At 36.9% G+C, this 18441-nt stretch overlaps 1 protein-coding gene, 1 non-coding gene and 1 pseudogene across 3 annotated transcripts; 1 reads left to right on the top strand and 2 right to left on the bottom strand.

Moving 5' to 3' along the window:
• Positions 1–4807: 4807 nt before the first annotated feature.
• Positions 4808–10549, bottom strand: LOC146505377 (rho GTPase-activating protein 19-like). The gene is made up of 11 exons (XM_085181764.1): positions 10425–10549; positions 9857–10104; positions 9252–9332; positions 8554–8763; positions 8222–8448; positions 7982–8068; positions 7653–7718; positions 7089–7277; positions 6909–6995; positions 6624–6710; positions 4808–6058 (listed from the first exon to the last, which is right to left on the bottom strand). The coding sequence occupies exons 1-11, from the start codon at positions 10475–10477 to the stop codon at positions 6053–6055; spliced, it is 1341 nt and encodes a 446-aa protein (XP_085037890.1). The 5' UTR covers positions 10478–10549; the 3' UTR covers positions 4808–6052.
• A 1261-nt stretch (positions 10550–11810) lies between these two features.
• Positions 11811–18344, bottom strand: LOC146505375 (neuromedin U receptor homolog nmur-2-like; annotated as a pseudogene). The gene is made up of 6 exons (XR_014877425.1): positions 15949–18344; positions 15658–15754; positions 14594–14796; positions 14070–14291; positions 13787–13988; positions 11811–13545 (listed from the first exon to the last, which is right to left on the bottom strand). The product of XR_014877425.1 is annotated as a neuromedin U receptor homolog nmur-2-like (transcript).
• Positions 17591–17684, top strand: trnai-uau (transfer RNA isoleucine (anticodon UAU)). Its single transcript has 2 exons — positions 17591–17628; positions 17649–17684. It is a non-coding gene; the product is annotated as a tRNA-Ile (tRNA).
• Positions 18345–18441: the final 97 nt, after the last annotated feature.

The following is an 18441-nucleotide window of genomic DNA, read 5'->3' as shown; positions in this document are numbered from 1 at the left end:
ATCAGTTAGTGTGGGTCTTAACATGTACATCAAGCGTGGCCACACAGACAGAAGCAGCAGCAGCAGCAGCAGGGAACTGGAATAAAAGAAACAAAACACATATATTCAGTCTGCCTCCACAGATCATGAATCTGCAGGGGAGGCAGACCACCGCCATAAAAAGTAAATCAAACACTATATTTTAAGCACAGCATAGCTACGGGAACAGAGAATATAATCTAATATATGCAAATGCAAAGGCAAACCACTAGAATCCCAATTTTACCTGCTCTGTTTTTTAAATTTGTCAGAGCAACTGGCACACAATCTGTCTCCCAATGCCAGGATCATACACTGGACTCAAAGCTAAAAAATATATATGTATTTAAAATAGAAAAAAAAACCATAAAAAAACCCGATATGTGGCATACAGTGGTGTGAGAAAGTGTTTGCCCCCTTCCCGATGTCCTAGTTTTTTGCATGTTTATTGCACGTAGATGTTTCAGATCATCAAAAACATTTTAAGGTTGTGCCATGGCATCTCAATCGGATTCAGGTCAGGACTTTGACTAGGCCAATCCAAAGTCTTCATTTTGTTTTTCTTAACCCATTCAGAGGTGGACTTGGTGATGTGTTTTGGATCATTGCCCTGCTTCAAAACCCAAATGCGCTTCTGCTTAAGGTCAGAAACAGATGGCTGAACATTCTCCTTCAGGTTGTTTTGGTAGAAAGCAGAAATCATGGTTCCATTTACTACAGCAAGTCTTCCATGTCTTGAGGTAGCAAAACAGCCCCAGATCATCACACTTTTTTGGAAAATGTGAGACAAGCCTTTGTCTTTTTTGGTCACCAGTGGTTTTCTCCTTGAACTCTCCTATAGATGTCATTTTTGCCCAGTCTCTTTCTTATTGTTGAATCATGAACTCTGACCTTAACTGAGACATGTGAACCCTGCCATTCTTTAATGCTGTTCTGGGTTCTTTTCCAACCTCCTGGATGAGTCATCCATGCACTCTTGGAGTAATTTGGTAGGCTGGTCACTCCTAGGTCTAGTTTTACCCCTGTTCCAAATTTTCTCCATTTGTGTATAATGGTTCTCACTGTGGTTCACTGCAGCCCCAAAGTCTTAAGAATAGTGGTGTATTATTTAAGTGATTTCTTGATTCAGCATATCTGCCAATAATCAGGCCTGAGTGTGTTTAGTGACACTAAACACTAAAATCATCAATTAAATCACATTTAATTCACAATTTAACTATACATGTAATTACTTTTTCACACAGGACCAAGTAGGTTTGGATAACCTTTCTCCCCTAATCAATAAAATCATTTAAAAGCTACATTTTGCATTTCCTCAGGTTATCTTTATCTAATATTAAAATTTGTTTGATGATCTGAAACATGTAAGTGTAACAAATATCCAAAAAACTAGAAAATCAAGAAGAGGTCAAACATTTTTTCACACCACTGTATGTAGGAAATCATTTCCTTTGCAGGAATTAATAATAACTCTTTTTTACTTAGTTAAAACTGTGTGTACATATATCAGAGACTGACTGAAGTTGACAGTGTAATTGTAGCTCTCAGGAACTCTACAAATGCATTTCGACTTGGACTTCGTAGAATTGCAAATCACTATTCTAGATTTTGATAGAAAATGGAGCTCTGATCTTAATGAGTTCAGGCCATAATTGCTGGGTTCATTTATATTACAAAAAAGCATTAAAAATAAAGGTGACAACTTAAAATGAAATGTGAAACTTTATGAAGAAAGAAAAGGAATAACTCCCATGGATCAGACTTCCTCACTGTGCATGTCTCTGATTTTGCATACTGATCATCTACTTAATTAAAGACTCTTCATAAACCATTAAGCACCATTAATTAATACTTAGGCCACTATTACCGCATATCAGCTGTTCTCCCAAGAGATGGGCAGTGCTTTACTTCAAATAAATGAAGACAAAGACAAGATGCCTTTAAGCACCATTTATCACAAGATTGCCTCAAGAAGTGATTGAGTTGGCGTCTGTATTCACGTTTCTGGTTTTGCAACTTGTTTTTTTTTTAAGGATTAGTCAAGAACTATCATTGCTATGCATTATTAACACTTCACACTTTTCAAAATATAAAAATACTGAAATCTTTACTATAGTGCGTATCAGACACCTCAGCCGTGGCTCTGCTCAGCTTGAGCCATGCACTTTGTGCTTTAACTTTACAGAGAGATTTGCTGGGATGAGCAGATCCCTCCTAACATTAATATCAGCAAATCACACAGACATAACAACCCCATTCACATTAACTGACAAAAGGCACAAAGACAATAAAGAGTCACAGATGATGCAATAAGATATATTTGAGTTTGTGTGCATCTGTCTTCTTTGATGCTTGTCCAGTTCAGAACATGCACATATGAATGCGCACATGCAGGTGTTCGCACTTACTCGGAACAAATCAGTAAAAGCTCCATCTGTCCCAGTAAAAATGTCAGTGCAGTATAGAGCTTCCTTCAATGAATGGTTAATTAAAGAGGAGGCAGTGGTGTTTAGTGGTAATAGGGGGTGGTGGTAACATCCCTCCGCTCTCACAGAGCTTTGAGAGGAAAGCACACAAATATGCAAAAGGAATAATTCTGCTGTTTACAAAGGCATAAGACGACATAGCAGCAATTACAATAGTCTGGCAGAGGAGAGTTTGCAAAACAGAAGATTTTACCAAGAACTGATAACAATGAGGAAACCCAATTAATGTGGAAGCATTACATATGCTTAGGCACCCATGATTAAATTCTGTGTTACTGTGAAGAGCAAACCAAGGAAAGGAAGTCCAAAAGGTATAAAAGGATAAAGGATAAAAAATTTAAATAATTGATTCATTTAAGCAAGATAAACATGTTTTATTCCCATCTTTGCAGTTTTAAAAGCCAGAGGTCAAAAAGCTTGGTATCGTGTGTGGTGTGTGATCCTCTTTGACAACTTGCAAATGCTTCATGGAGCCAAGCCAAGACTTCCAAGAGTTAGAGTCTTGGTTAGAGTGGATTTCGAGGTGTGTTTAGGATCATTATCCTGTTGCTGAATAAATCCTCTTCTTTGCAGCTTCAGCTTTGTTTTTTTTTCCTTAACAGATACTATGCTAGAATTTGCTGCTAATTAACAGAATCCACTCTGGTGACACTGGCTCCAGCCCACAAAGCAGTGATGTGTTCAATCTTGCACAGCTCTCATAGAAAGTTTGCCTTCATTATTTCTGTTAATTGCCATTTCTTGACATTACAGATTTACAAACAACAACAACAACAAAAAGCAAACAGGTATTTTTGCATCTTCTCTTCTTCAGCATTTTAGGTGTGTTTAAAAGAGCTAGTGGGACTAGGAGGAATTTGAGGAGTGTTTTGGAAACTGCACCACCTCCTTTTCAATGCCTGTGAACAACATCTTGTCTGACAGTTCAATCCTTTTGGATGGAATAAAATTTTTGCGTTGCCCAACTCTCTTTTTTTTCTATAATTGTGTAAAACAATACCACAATATCTTCATCTTAGCAGACACAGGCTTTTGTGATTAGTTCATCCTTCACTCACTTTAATAATTTATATTTATAGAAACCTTAAACAGCGGTTCCCACATTTATGTATATTTATGCTATTTTCATACATCTTTCACCCAAAACTACTATTGTAGTTAACTAAAAAGAAACCAACATATGCTTGAAAATAAAATACAAAGAAACCCAATTTAGAATTCAGAAAATTCCACAGTGTGCTTCTGACCAGTCATTTGTATTTCTCTCTAACACAGCTGTGCCTCGGAAAGGCATAAAAAAAAACCCATATCTTTTAATTGTGTTTTCCTTTTAACGCAAATGATCGGTTAGTGAGTTTAGAATATGGACAGAATTAGCTCCCTCTAAAAGGCATTTTAATGCATACATTCAAAGCAAAATCACATCCACTCACAAACCCACAAACATATATATTTTGATATAATGTGAAGTTGATTGCAGTACCAGTGAGTCATTTTACAGTCATCAAGCTCACTGCTAAATAAAACCCCTGTGGAGTTTTAGCTGTAAAACAATACACTTCCTATTGGGGACGTTGTCTGTTGTATATATATATATATATTTAGGATTTGGGGAACATTCCTATACATGTTTACAGCATATACTTACAATACCAACCATACATTGACACCATAATGACAAACAGGCATTCATGCTGTTATGGAAAAAACATTTTCTTGCTACTCAAACTTTCACCCCATAACTGCATTTGAAAGTTTTCTTCTTCTATTTAAATTCATTATTGATCATTGGCCTAAACTTCTTAATGCAGGTTTTCAGGTTATTTGGTACAATTAAAACAACTCATATGTACTTTATTGACAACTTTCAGGACGTAGGATGTTTTGATATGTCCTGTTAGAGAAGCACGAGTTTCAAGTACAGGGAAACCTTTCAAGTAGCTGCTTATATATGAATATGACTATATGGTGGGCATGTCATTTTCTTATTTTAATAAATACTGAGAGCTTACACTACAGAGACAGCTGCAGCAACCTTTTATACACTAGTGACTCAAAAGTGGATAACCTCTACCCATGAGTCTGTACCTCACTGATTATTTACAACTAAAGAGCACCACCTTGTGGCAGGAAAAAAATAAAAATAAATACATAAAAGCATTGCAGAGGTTCAGGCACAAGTACTTAAATTGTGATGATTAATAGAATAATAATCATTAGAAAGCATGCTCACAATTGTGTCTGTATGCTCAGTGACTCAAGTTTGGCCTTTTCAAAAAAGAAAAGAAAAAAAGAGCCAACTATGGAGTGCAGCTTGATGTCTTTTAATTACATTGAGTTGCATAGCTTCACAGCAGCACCAGATTCACCAGTTTACATGGTCACATTATAGTTAAATTGTAACAGCAGTGAAAAGTGAGTTTCACTCATGGAGTAAGGCAACAAAGTGGGGTTAAAAGTGGTTGTAGCCAAAACTCTCCCAGAAAAACACCTGGATTACCAGTTACAGCAGAAGGCAAGTAAACAATCCATCTTCATCTGCATTCAACCAAACTAAAACTGAATAACGATAAATATAATATGAACAATAAAAACTCATTTTAAAAAAATATCTTGCAGTATCGTCAAAGGTAAAAAACAAACAAAAAAATTATATAAAGCTATAAAACCAGATACAGTGCTGCATAAGAATTCAAACCGGATGTAAGATCTAAGACCAACCACAGAAAACCAAGGTACAGTTTAAAGAAGCAGTAGCTTAAGGGATCATAGTGTCAAGAAAGGATTTGTGCTAAAGTGAAACAAACAAATATTGACATAAAGTACACAAGCTCCATTGACCTTTCACTAAGCATCCTTCTTATTTTATCGACACACAAAATAAGCTACTGGGGAAGGATAATCTTCGTAAAACTTTCAGATATGTTCATTTTAAGGCACACTTTGGATTTAAATAACTTTGGTTTTCAGTGACAAAATCTAACTAATTATCCTACAACTTACAAGCAATTTTAACACTTAAATAGAAACTCTGTATATCACATTTTCCATCCAATGCCATATACTAATGAGATCCTGATGGAAATCATCCAGAAGTCCAGTGAAAAATAAATACATTAATGCTTTTCAAATTAAAATCAGACAGGTTTCACTCAATCACAAAGCTAAGGATGCAAATTTCACCAGTGCAATTACACTGCATAATAAGGAGCATCATCACTGAACAAGAAAGTAAGACGAAACTCTTGAAAAGAGGTGAAGTGAGAAAAAAAAGAAGAACATATCAGCGCTCTCACTCCAATTATTTCTGCTGAACTGAGAAAAAAAGAGAGAGCTCGATAAAAAAGGTCGAGATTCTTTAAATCAAAGTCTAAAACTTTGTGACAAAAAATGGAGACAAAAAAAGATGATCTAAACATGGTATGTAAAGAAAACCTTATAATACACCTTCTGTTTACAGAGAACTCGAGATGATCATTTAATTACTTTTACATAAAAGTCAGACTGATGGTTCCCAAGTTGAGAGGCGCACATCCTTTCACACACGATTAATCCTGGTGGAGGAAAGAGGAAAAAAGAGAGAAAGAGAGAGACGATTAGGTAATGTTCAGTCCTTTCAGCTGAGCACAGGCATCATTAACAATCTATGCACCGCCTGTGGTGAACCGCAGACTGATGGCTGAAATGCCAGAAAAGTTCAACACAGTAATGAGGAAAACTGCTCTCTAGCTGTAGCCGATGACAGTTTTAAAAGCAAACTGTGCACAATAATTTCAGTGTGACATTTTAGTTGGTCATGGTTAAAATAAAAGAATTACTTCTTAAGTGTTTCCCTCTACATTGTAATCACTACTATGAGGGGTTTATTAGGGGCAGTTTTTTAAAGATTATCACCTGCACCAAGTTTATTTCCTGTCTGATCACTGGTATCCAAAGCAGCAGTCACTCAGTTGGAGGCAGAAGAAAAAAAGTGCTAAAGACTTTTTTCACTCTGCAGGACCAGTTAGCTAATATTTTACAGCAGCAAAACTTCTGTTAAATAAGGTGCAGGTTCTCCTTCTCAGACTTATTTTAAAATATACTTGTGTTTGTTTGTGCACAACTGGTTCCTTCTTCTACCTGTCCATCAGCAGAGCAGCTGGGTAGATGAGTCTGTGGTCTGCCATTTTCTTTCTCAGCTAACATTTGGCTTCCAAACACTTTCTTCTGTTAGAAAATGAAAAATAAGAAAAAACTATTACACAACATCAACAGATTTTTGTTTTTGTTCAATTTGTGTTGGAATAATCAAAACACTGATTAACAGGATCACAGGCAAATATATATGAAAAGCTTTGTGTCTATAAGAGGTTGGCATGAAATCATGTGACGGGTAATGCAGACACACAAATACTGTCAACAAACCTTTATTATTCCACCCCAAGAGCGTGAACGCCAGTGCCTCCTGCTGAATGGTGCCCGAGACTCTGCTGAGGGTGTCTGTTTCTCGATCTACACAGAAAAATACACCACCTTACGTGTTGGTTCTCCAAGCACCTTGTATGCACGTCTTTCTTATCACAGCAGCATTACACCGAGTTATACCTGTCTGATGAGTTTTTTCTTTTTGGCAGACTCTGGCATGCTGCTGACTTGCTGGTAAAGCTCTCTGAGGGCTGATTCAGTGTAACTCTGAGTATCAGATGTGACTGTTGTTATGGAGGGAGAAGGGGAGGCCACTGTCACTGCAGTCATAGGGCCCTCTTTGGCCCCAGAACAGAGAGTCAAGTCATCCTAAAAAATGTCAAAACAAACCAAATAACATTCAAAATTCTGTTTTCATAGAACAAAACCAATCAAACAGTTTTTGAGAGATAACTGCAACGATTTACTTGTTGCTCTAAGTGAGAGCTTACATACAGCTTTAAAATCTGACTACCGAACCAGTATTTCAAAGTTTTATTTCAGGCTCATTTGAAAATTATTCTATTAAACGCCTTGAAGACACCAGCCTTTCCAGGTTCTGGAGTTAGACATCCAAGTGTCTAAAATGAACCAAACACTGAAGTGACTGGATTTGGTAATTTGCTAAATGCAGTGCAGTACTAACGCTCCCTTTTTTCCCTACTAAGACAAACTCTGGTAGAAATAGAAAACAAAAATACTTACATTTGACTGAAGAGCTTTTGATCCTGTGAAGTACAAGCGGGCATATTCTTTGATATACGCAGGCGCCTTCAATGAAAACAGACGAACATTAAAGCCTCTGGAAACAATTAAATATACTAATGTGGAAGCTATTCAGACATAAAGCACAGTGTGTTAAGGCTAACTATGTTCTACTTTGAAACTGAAATAAAGAATTCATACTACATAAAGGAAATAATGTTACATTTTGATTTTTCTATTGGCAAAAAAAAAAAAAAAAGCATTTTGTTTATTTTTTTATAAGTTAAGCAACACTGATGCAATAAGTGATCAATGCCTGGGGAGCTTACCTTGAACAGTTTTTGTGAGTGTCTAATAAGGAATGCTATGTCATTATTGAGTTTTTCTATGTCTCCCTGAAGATCACTTGCCATTACCTGCAAAATTAAAAGAAGAAGAACACAAAGAAACACAAAAAGATAGTATTATTATTATTATTATTATTATTATTATTACTATTATTTCTCATGGTTCATTTGACTGCAAACAGTGTTTCGGAAGGCAGAACAAAATGAACCTAAGGTCTTTACATTTTTGGGCCAGATGATGTGTGGAGCAAACATCTTAGCTAAATTAATGGCAGACATCTTGTTGGAGTGCTGATTGCAAGCTGTGCTGTGCAGTAAATCCAACAGCAGCTTCAACAAGCTCCGGTTGGCAGATGGGAGAAGCATAAACAGGAGCTGAAACACCTCGATCTGGCGTTCCTTATCTGGCACGTTTGTCTTATCCCCTTTATCATCAAAGCGAGTCAACTCTAAAAACAAGTGACAAAAAATATTACAAAGCACAGGTAAGCAATATTTTTCCTGACCATGCATTAATCTGAATGACAAAGATATGTGCATGAGCCAACCAGCACCTCCAATCTTCAGATGAGCACGATAGTGTCTGTGTGTCAACAGAGGCTCTGGAAGCTCTCCCAAGTAGGCTTTGAGCAATGTTGCGGCATCATTGGGGTGGAAATCGCCTGTCTCTAGATCTATCTCTGCCCCAGTGTTCAGCATCTCCCTCAGGGCTGCCTGCCTTAAGCTGTGGCCTGGCACACGAAACAGCCCCTCCACATGAAGGTCTGAGGGGTGGGAGAGAAAGATGGAGCGAGACAGCCAGAAAGGGGGAGGGTGGAGGGTGTTTAGGTAGGCAGACACAGAGTGAAGGAGACACAGAGAGCCAAAGACACAGCAGTAAGGTGAGTGATGGAGAGAAGTAAATGGAAGGAGGGAGTCAGCAAGAGCAAAGTGCTTTCAGATAAATTATTGACTCAAACATTTTCATCCAGTGTCCACTTTCAGTGAATGACATCATTGCTTTCTAGAAATAAACCATGACCTCATGGCAATTCAATGCTTAAACTAAGTTACAGAGCAAGTAAAAAGTGTGATGCTTGACATATACGATTTAGTATAATCCAGTTATTTTAATCGTGTTTCAAAAAATAATATTGTTAAGAATTTCTTTGCCTCTGGAGGTGACACATGCAAAGGCGCAATATCACAAAACACTCTGGATGATACGGTTCATTTAATGTCACGTTATATGAGCATGTGAATCAATACTCACTTTTATTCAGGTACTCGATGAGCTGACAGATCTGTGCGATTCCTTCTTCAGTTAATGGTGCACCAAAAACGACTCCTTTGTCTGCAAAAAATCAAATGACACATCAAGGCTGATTGTAGGCTTTTTGTGTACAAATGGACCTATCCTAGTCAAAATAGAAAGATGTGAGAGGCAAACTATAACTACAAGATCACTTGATGAAAATCAAAAGCGCTTTAGTCTTCAGTCTTTATTGTTCATCACCTGATGAATAATTAGAGGAGAGATGATTTGCTTAACCAAAATAAACACTGGATTGTTCTTGCTTGTTATTTGTGAGGGTTAGATGTTGCCTTCTTTTTCATGCCCCCCTAAACTCCCCATAAGCAGGAACAAGCAATCTTATCATATTTGCTTATGGTAAATTATGTACTGATCGCTTAACTACTTAATTATTTCAGCCTTAGAAATAAAATTACATGACTGAGAAACTCCACACAACTCTGCTTTCTCCCTCAGGAAATCAATAACAAAAGAATATAAGCATTACATAAATCATATTTATTCAAAATACCGTTTCAAAGGCGGTTAACATGTGTGCATAACGAGGACTCTTATAGCCTAACCTTTCCGTTTCAGGAAGTTAAAGGAGCGTAGAAAGCCGCTGGATGAGGGGACTCTAGGCTCCGAGTCTCCAGTAAGCTGGGCAAACTCGTCCCCAGGCAGATCTATCATTCGAGTGATGTTGCTAAGTACCAGCTCCGTGAAAGCCTGCGGATGTTCATGTTTCAGCCGCTCCACGAAGAAGTCCGGGTTAAAGATGACAGGCTGGTTCGGCTTTTCCTGACTGATAAACACATTGCATTTTGTCTCCCTGTTAAAGGAAACACATACGCCATAGATTAATGCCCATCTTGAAATCATGAAACTTCGAGCTGGACCGAGAATAAAGCCTTAAAAGTAAGACTGCGTGAATTATCGAATTAACGTTAGCTTATGTTAGTATAAACTGTTGCTAGGTTAACTTAGCTCCACTGGCTATTGCTAACAGGGAAAAAACACAAGTCCCAATGCAAAGTAGTGAAAACAGAGTTTTGTTTTGTTTTATTAGTACTAATCCTGTGATGGACGCATAGTTTACTCAGCAGCACTGTAACTTGTTCATCTTTGACAAATTAATCAAAAAGTCCTTACTTTCTTTCGAGTTTGTGAGTGTCTGGGGAACCATTTTCAGCCGCCTTCTTCATTTTGAATCCTCCGCTGGTTCATATTTAGTCCCGCCCGTTGACTTGTGATTGGCCGAGATATACACACGTCACGCCGGTTGCGTGTAGTTTTTTTTCTCCAAAAAACAAAACAAAACAGCAAGCTATGATACAATAGACTGCAACATCATGATTAGGAAACAGTTATCATTTGCTGTTCCTGAAAATATACATTTTTGAACTGTTGGCTAATAAATCCAGAACCTGTTTGCACCTAGTGTTGAGAGTTTTTGCACTGCAGTCTGTAGGTTGTGTCAAAGGCAGTGAAATCCAGTAAAAGCACATATAAATAACACTCCTTATTTTCCAGGTGTTTCAGGGGTGTATGAACCACTGATGAGATGGCATCATACTGGTACAGGTCCACAGTGACATCAGTGGAGTTCTTTATGTGGGACATACCTATTTTTTCAAGACACTTCATGACAGTCAGTGCGAGGTCAGTAGTTAATCAGGGCTGTCACTGTGGACTTTTTGAATAATAGTGGCAGTCTTAAGACAGGTCTGTGCTGTTGCCTGTGAGAGAGAGAAGTGTTCAGGATGTTAGTCAACACCTCTGACAGTTTATGTTCACAATCTGTCAGTGCCTATCCAGGATTATAGTCAGGGCCTGCAGTGTTATAGAGTGCTATGGAATCAAGATCCTCAGACAGAGATGGGTTGCTGGGGAATTGTTCACGTTTAGTGTGTTAGTCTATGATGCACCTAATGCCTTTTGCAAGTGTGCCTTGAACTGTAAAGAAGTGCCACATAATCATCTGGGTATATGTGGCTTTCCGCCTTCTGATGTTCATTTGGTAAATGGCAAATGGCCTGCATTTGTATAGCACTTTTTTACTAGTCCTTAAGGACCCCAAAGCGCTTTACACATCCAGTCATCCACCCATTCACACACACATTCACACACTGGTGATGGCAAGCTACACTGTAGCCACAGCCACCCTGGGGCGCACTGACAGAGGCGATTTGATGTTATGTTTCTGTGCATCTGTTGTTAGAGTTACCAGTAAGGTTAACGTGGATCAAAGACTATACAGTTACAAAATCTGAAAATTAGTATAAAATTTTGATACATCTAAAATACATACACCAACTCAAAGTATGTAGGTTACAGGTTTGGCATTGAAAGACAAGTACACTGTATTTATTTGGACACCGTTTTGCAAATTTTGTAAAAGCATAAATAGAAACTTAAAAAAAAAAAAATCCTATTAGAGCATAGTTTTGGACACTTCTTAACTATTTGATCAGTAAATTTATTATTATTGAAACCCTTAGGTGTACAGGCTCCTCTATATAGTAGAGCCAATGAGACCTTATAACTTCAGCCGGTCTCTCCAATCATCTGATCAGGGTATCCAGTTATTTTAACACCAGACGTTGAGGTTTTGGCACCTAAACTCTGGAACAGCCTCCTTCATCCTATTAAATTAGCTTAATTAAAAAGACTACTGAAAACTAATTTCTATAGCTTACCCTTTCTCTGATTTTTTGCCCATTATTTGTGGCATTTTGTTCTTCTAATACATGTGTATAGGAGTGTTTATGCAAAAATGAATAAAAGACTGAAAAGTAATTGTGTGTTTTTATGCTAAGTGGTTTACCAAACAAAAAAACATTTCTCTAAAAATGGTCAGGTATAAGGGCTAAACTGAAAATGAGTGAAAAAGCAGCCAATTTCCAATGAAAAAGTGTATCATGACTAAATGGAAACTTTGTGCTCTAAAATGTCATACAAATCAACATCATGCTGTGTCCAGGAACACAATACATCCAGAGGTTATACTTCAGTGAGTCTATATTTATAGAATGCTGATCGGTGGGGTTTCAGTCAAGTCAGGTCTCCTGGTGTTTGGTTGTCTTGACAACACAAACTTGACTCGTGTGCTCCAAAGAATAAAACATAAACATATTTGACAAAAACATATGTTTATAAAGCATTAAACATACAACAAGGGTATCAAAGGTCTGAAATATAGTTTGAAAATATCCTGTGTGTTGTGAAATTTACAGACAAATTGACTTATGTTAAAAATGTAGGAATAGTCAAGCCAGTTTTAAACAGTTTTCTGAGAAGAAAACACATAATCATGTGTAATCAGTGCTGCCAGAAAGCAACACATGTATGACTCATTTAGGGAGTTACCTTTTCTTAAAAATAAAAACAAAAAAACAGTTAAAGTCAAGTGCAGCATCAGCTATGCATACAAGCGCATGAATCTTCTCCATGTTGAAAAATGAATATGTCACACCTGTAACAAACTTCAATATTAATCTTATTCAATATATATTTGAAACTTCTTTATAACAGCAGACTCATAAATATCTTGTTTGGTAATCCTTTGCAAATGCTGTGTTCTAAAGTTATATAAAAATGTAAGACTGCACACCACAACGTGAGCTTTACACCAGTTGCTGTAAAATCATTTTCTTCTGTAGCTACACAAAAAAGGACTCTGAAAATGTGAATTCCACATGTACTGTAGAAAGAGTCAATCATTTTACCATATTTACAAAAAGACTCAGAAAACCTTGAACAAGAGAAAGAAATGAAAGGAAGCAGTGATACAATAGCATGAAAGAATATAGCACAGAATTCAGAGCGCTAATCAGTGCAGCTCATACTGAAAAGAGGCTTTCATGTTTATCCCCATCACATCCACTCCTCTTATCTGATTTTTAGCCACTATATTGAAATTTCTTTTCACATTTTTCTTCACAGAATTTACCATCAATCCTCTCTCTGGCTGTCATATTTGCTTCTTCTGCAGACCTCTGTCTCAACTGAGACATGAGCCCATAGGTGCAGTAGCAGTGAGGTCTGAGCTTACCCAGGGTTCTCCAGCACGCCCTGCGAAATGTGTGAGAGGAAATACAGAACAACAGGGGGTCCAAAGCACCGTTGATATACCACAGTGGGAGGGACAAATACGATTTCAAGATTGTTTAAATGGAAAGGACCGTGTCGGACCACACAACCACGTAAACCTGCATAAGTGATGAGGCGATATCAGGAAAGTTGCAAACAAAAAAAGCCACCACGGCTGCACCTGAAAAGCAGAACAGAGAGAGTGTTGATAATTCAACATTCTGAAATGATTTTTAATAGTACACTAATGTAATTCATTTGCATATAAACTGGAGTAAATGCAGGACAGCAAGGCTGTTTATGATTGTCTCATTGATTAGATAAAGAAGAGCAGTGTCCTGTACTCTTCTGCCATTATTGAAGCCACTGCTTTATAGATTGACCTGGTATGTGTCCTTCAAAGCAGTAATAGGATTTTAAACCTCTTTTTTTTTTTTATCGCTCATCCATTAGTTTTAGAGCTCTCTTTTCATTTACAAGCAGTTTCCCATTCTGGTGACACTTGATTGTTCGCCTTCCTTCTGGATCCTGTGACAGAAGACCCATGTTTGTCCTTTGATGGCTATTCTTCCTCAGGTAGTGCAGGATGAGCATATAAAGAGTAAAGATGGACACTAGTGGGACCTGTTGTTGGAGAGGCCTGTTAGGTCCCTTTGTTTTACGCCGACACAAAAAAAATAACCTGTTAAATGGTACTCGTCTCACCAGAAAGAAGAACCCGGCTCTCAGAAGTAAGGCACCTTTGTAGATATGCGCAGGATCTGGCTCTGTCATCTCATACATGGTAGAAACTTGGAAGGCATCTTCTTGAGTGGTAGCTGTGTAGTCCAGGATGCAAGCGCGTGCCTGGTCATAGACCAGTGCAAAGGGGACAGCAGAGACCAGAGAAATCATCCATACTGACACAAGGCATGGCACTCGAGACTTCTTTTAAAAAGACAAGAAAAGGGAAGGAAAATTAGTTTATTAACTCTTCCTTACATGATACAAAAATAGAGATGGCAACAGTAAATGCATTCAGTACGTTGTTCTTTCTCTACGTATTTTATTTATTATCCTGCTGGATACATGCTTGACTTTCCATTGATTTATGAACAAAATTTTAAACTTAATCAACTCTGAGTACAGATGATCAATAATTCTAATGATTTTACTTTTTTTAATATTCTATTTTACAGCAGAAAACTGCCTCACATAAGACACTGTATTTGGTTGTCCAAATACTCAACCTGTAGGCTGGTGACAGACCACATGGTGTGGCAAATGGCTGCATAGCGCTCAGTGGTGAAGGTGACGATAACCCAGCTGGTGGCACAGTACAACTGGCGGATCATGAAGTACACCTTGCACACCGCTTGACCCAGACGCCATGGGTAGCTCTCCCAGTAATACTGATATAATGTTACTGGGATGGTCAAAAGCTGCAGAATGTCTAAAATTTAATAGAAGTAAGTTAATTAGCGAATTTGGATGGAGATAGGTTCCCTGTTATCCAAGCTGGAGGATACTGAATTCAGTCAAATTTTAATATATTTTAGCAAATTTATTAAATAAATATACAATAACGTGAATTTAAAACAATGTTGTTGTTGGGTTTTTTTACTTTTAAGACTCAATCATTGCGAAATAACAACAACGCCAGTATGTTTAATTCAACTTTTAATTTTTAATATCACACATACATTTTTAATCATGTAAAATTATTATTAAATAATGTTTGAAGAATTCTTACTACTTCAATAACTTTATTGACACGACACTTCACACATAAAAATGCAGTCAATGTGCTTAAGGTAAGACTTAAAATGAAACCTACTTAAAAAAAAATAACATGAATAATACAGACACTGAGTAAACCCGCAGCAGATGTTCTTAAAGGATTATAAAGGCAATAAGAACAGAATATATAAAACATATGTTTTACATATTCTGTATGTAATTATTACATTATAACAAAAAACTTTTCACGTTCTTACAATATAAATATTATATTGTACGAACGTGATAATTATGTATATTGTAATAATGTGATATTATATTGTACGAACATGAAAAGTATATTGTTAGAACAATAAGCTTGTCACGTTATAACGTGATATAGCTCTATTTTTCTTTTGCCTGGGTGGCAGCTCTACACTTCCGCTGGCACTGATTGTTTGTTTCTGGTGAATTTTTTGTTATTAACTTTGAATTTGGACAGGAAATGCAGATACATAGGAAAAAAATAATTTCCCTTAATGATTTTAGTTTAATGCTGTCAACAGAGTTTCTTAAGAGTGTTAACAGTGCCTACCTGATATAACGAGGCTGAGAAGGTAGAAACGAATGGCACTGACTCTCATCTGGGCATCCATGAGAAGGGTCAGTATGCTTACACCGTTAAATAAGACCTGCAGAGCATTTGGGGAGAACATTATGTGCTGTACAGTGTGAAACACTGCATAATATTTGCTCTTCATGACTAGTATAGTGGGTTAGTGATGCTGCTTTAGTTTTATTATAATTATCCCATTCAACATTGTGCATTGCAATTTAATAGCCTTGGGCTGCATGATGATGTATCCAGTAAATGTAACACTCATACTCCAAACAAGAAGATTACGCTGTAGAAGATGGTCATGGGACAGCAATTCGCAGTGGCTCACTTTTGGTGACACTAATGTCGAGTTGTGGTGTCGCACTTGGGCTGACGTTACAGCTGAAGAGAAATGAAATCTCCCCTGAGAAGTTCATAGTGAAGCAGCAGGAACGTACTAGAGAGATTTTATAGAGAAAGGATTCACAAATTCCACGACCAAGCTGGGGTAAGTGTACCAAAAGAAAATGTCTTTCCATAATGTCTGATTTTTTTAATTTTAATTGTTTTTATTGCCAGACATTTAAATAAATAAATATATACATGCATACATACGTACATAAATGCGCAATCATTCAATCATTTGAACAGTCATTTGAAAGGGTTATTTGTATTCAGGTTATGTCATTTTTTTCAATAAGCCTTCTTTTTTAAAATTCAAATCCTGGAATATTTATTATTTCCATAATGTCAAATAAACAAATAAAAAGCATTTTTGTACTTGTCTTTCTAAAAATGTCTTTACCAATTTTGCTTAAAGAAAGGAAGGAATAAATCTGCAGCTGGGACACACAATTTTTTACATTTAATTATGTTTTAGAATTATTTTCAGTCAAATTGCTGATGATTGAGTTACTGCAGCAAACCATGTAATTATAGTTTTGTATAGTTTCTCCCTCATCACTCCATGCAAAATGTTAGACATAAAATTGGGAAGTGATGCAAAAATAAATCCCCTGAAGCCACAGATAGATGATGGGGGTGGTGGAGTGGCTAAAACAGCAGGAGAAATCAGATTTTTCTTTTTTCTTCAGCTTAAATAACCAATTTGTGTGTTTGCTAAATAATAAGAAGAGAGGGAGAGATTGTGTGGATATAATTGGAGAAGCCAGCTTAATAGCTTCCTTTCAATTGTAAAATAATAATAATAATTGAATTTCCTTTTAAAAAATTCATATTGAAATCTACTGTCACCTACAAAATCTTTGTAAAACACACTGGAGATAAAAAAGAAGCTTAACATTAGGAGATTGTAAGGCATTCAGAAATGGATAAATTGAATCAGTAATGCTGATAAAACACTTTAACTAAGTACTTGCAGAGAAAATATGCTGTAAAGGTCAATATTCTAAAAATATACCAATTAGAAAGATTTAAAGTATACTGTAATTATGTCAAACAAGCTGACATACATGCTCTTTACAACCCATAATATGACCAGTAAGCTAATATATAATTTAAAACCAAACTAACGACTATTTTAGGGCTATAATATGCAACTGAAAGTCTCTATTTAAAGGTAAAGGCTATTTGATGAGTAGTATATAGACTCACCTGCTAAGGAAAAGATGCAGGATGAAGACTGGCAGCAGGCTTCACTGGCAAAAAAACAAGTCTTTGGTCCTTCCTTCCCTCAGTGAGTCTTATTCTTTCTCTCTGCCTCTTGCTCACTTACCCTCTTTCTCGCTTCCTTCATCTCCCTCTCTTATGACACACACACACACAACTCCCAGATGGTCAGAAGACTGACTAGTAGAAATTTAGCAGTGGCTAAAAACAGCTGCTTCATGTAAAAATAGTGTGCGTAGAATATAGCCACAAAACAATCAGTGTACAAAAAGTATGTTTTTAATTCAATATGGAAAATGGTGCTCCAGTGGCGCAATCGGTTAGCGTGTGGTACTTATATGACAGTACATTGTAGAGCAATGCCGAGGTTGTGAGTTCGAGCCTCACCTTGAGCAGTCTTTCCACAATTTTTTCAAGTGCTATCCTATTCTACATGCTGAAAAAAAACCATTAATTAGAATAAAGTGCAACAAAACAAAAAAATAACTAAAGGCAGATAAATGGATCAATAAATATACATCAAGAATAGTTCTTCATACTTTAGAGACACATGTATTCCAATTCCCCTGCTTTGTTGTCTCTTTTCATTCTCTTTGCTCTTCTCCTCAATATATTGTCTCATATCACTTAATTACAGCAGTAGGTAATATCTGCTTTTGGATGCAATCTTACACTGTAATAAAAAAAAAGGAAAATATTATCTGGTTGTCACCAACATCACTCTTCATGCACTCAGCATGTGGAAATAGCACTATTATTATGTTAATAAGCAAAACATAACGGAATGACAGCTGATGTTAGCATGAAATTAAAGGAATTTCAACGTAAAAATCTAAAAAATTGTAGAAGGGAGTTTGCAACCAACACAGGATAGAGCAATGGTGGCCAATTAATTCCCCAAGCGGGCACATGAGAAACTGGGTCTGCCTTCTTTCACAACAGCCCTCCTCATCAGAGCCTGTTTCTTATTTGGTCCCTTGGGAAAATCAGTTTCCCACCCCTGTATAGAGAGTTACCCAACATATGCTACAACAACTGCAAAAGAAGCCCAGACGAGTTTTTATATGACCCTCAACCTCCTGTAATCACACCTTACACTAGACATTACACTTTTGTTTTGTATCTTTCATTTTTTTTGTGTTTTTTTCCCAA

Source organism: Neolamprologus multifasciatus, chromosome 13 (assembly GCF_963576455.1).
Source record: "Neolamprologus multifasciatus chromosome 13, fNeoMul1.2, whole genome shotgun sequence".
Taxonomy (NCBI): Eukaryota; Metazoa; Chordata; class Actinopteri; order Cichliformes; family Cichlidae; genus Neolamprologus; species Neolamprologus multifasciatus.
Note: the sequence above shows the minus strand (reverse complement) of the source record. Positions and strands in the feature narration are given on the sequence as shown.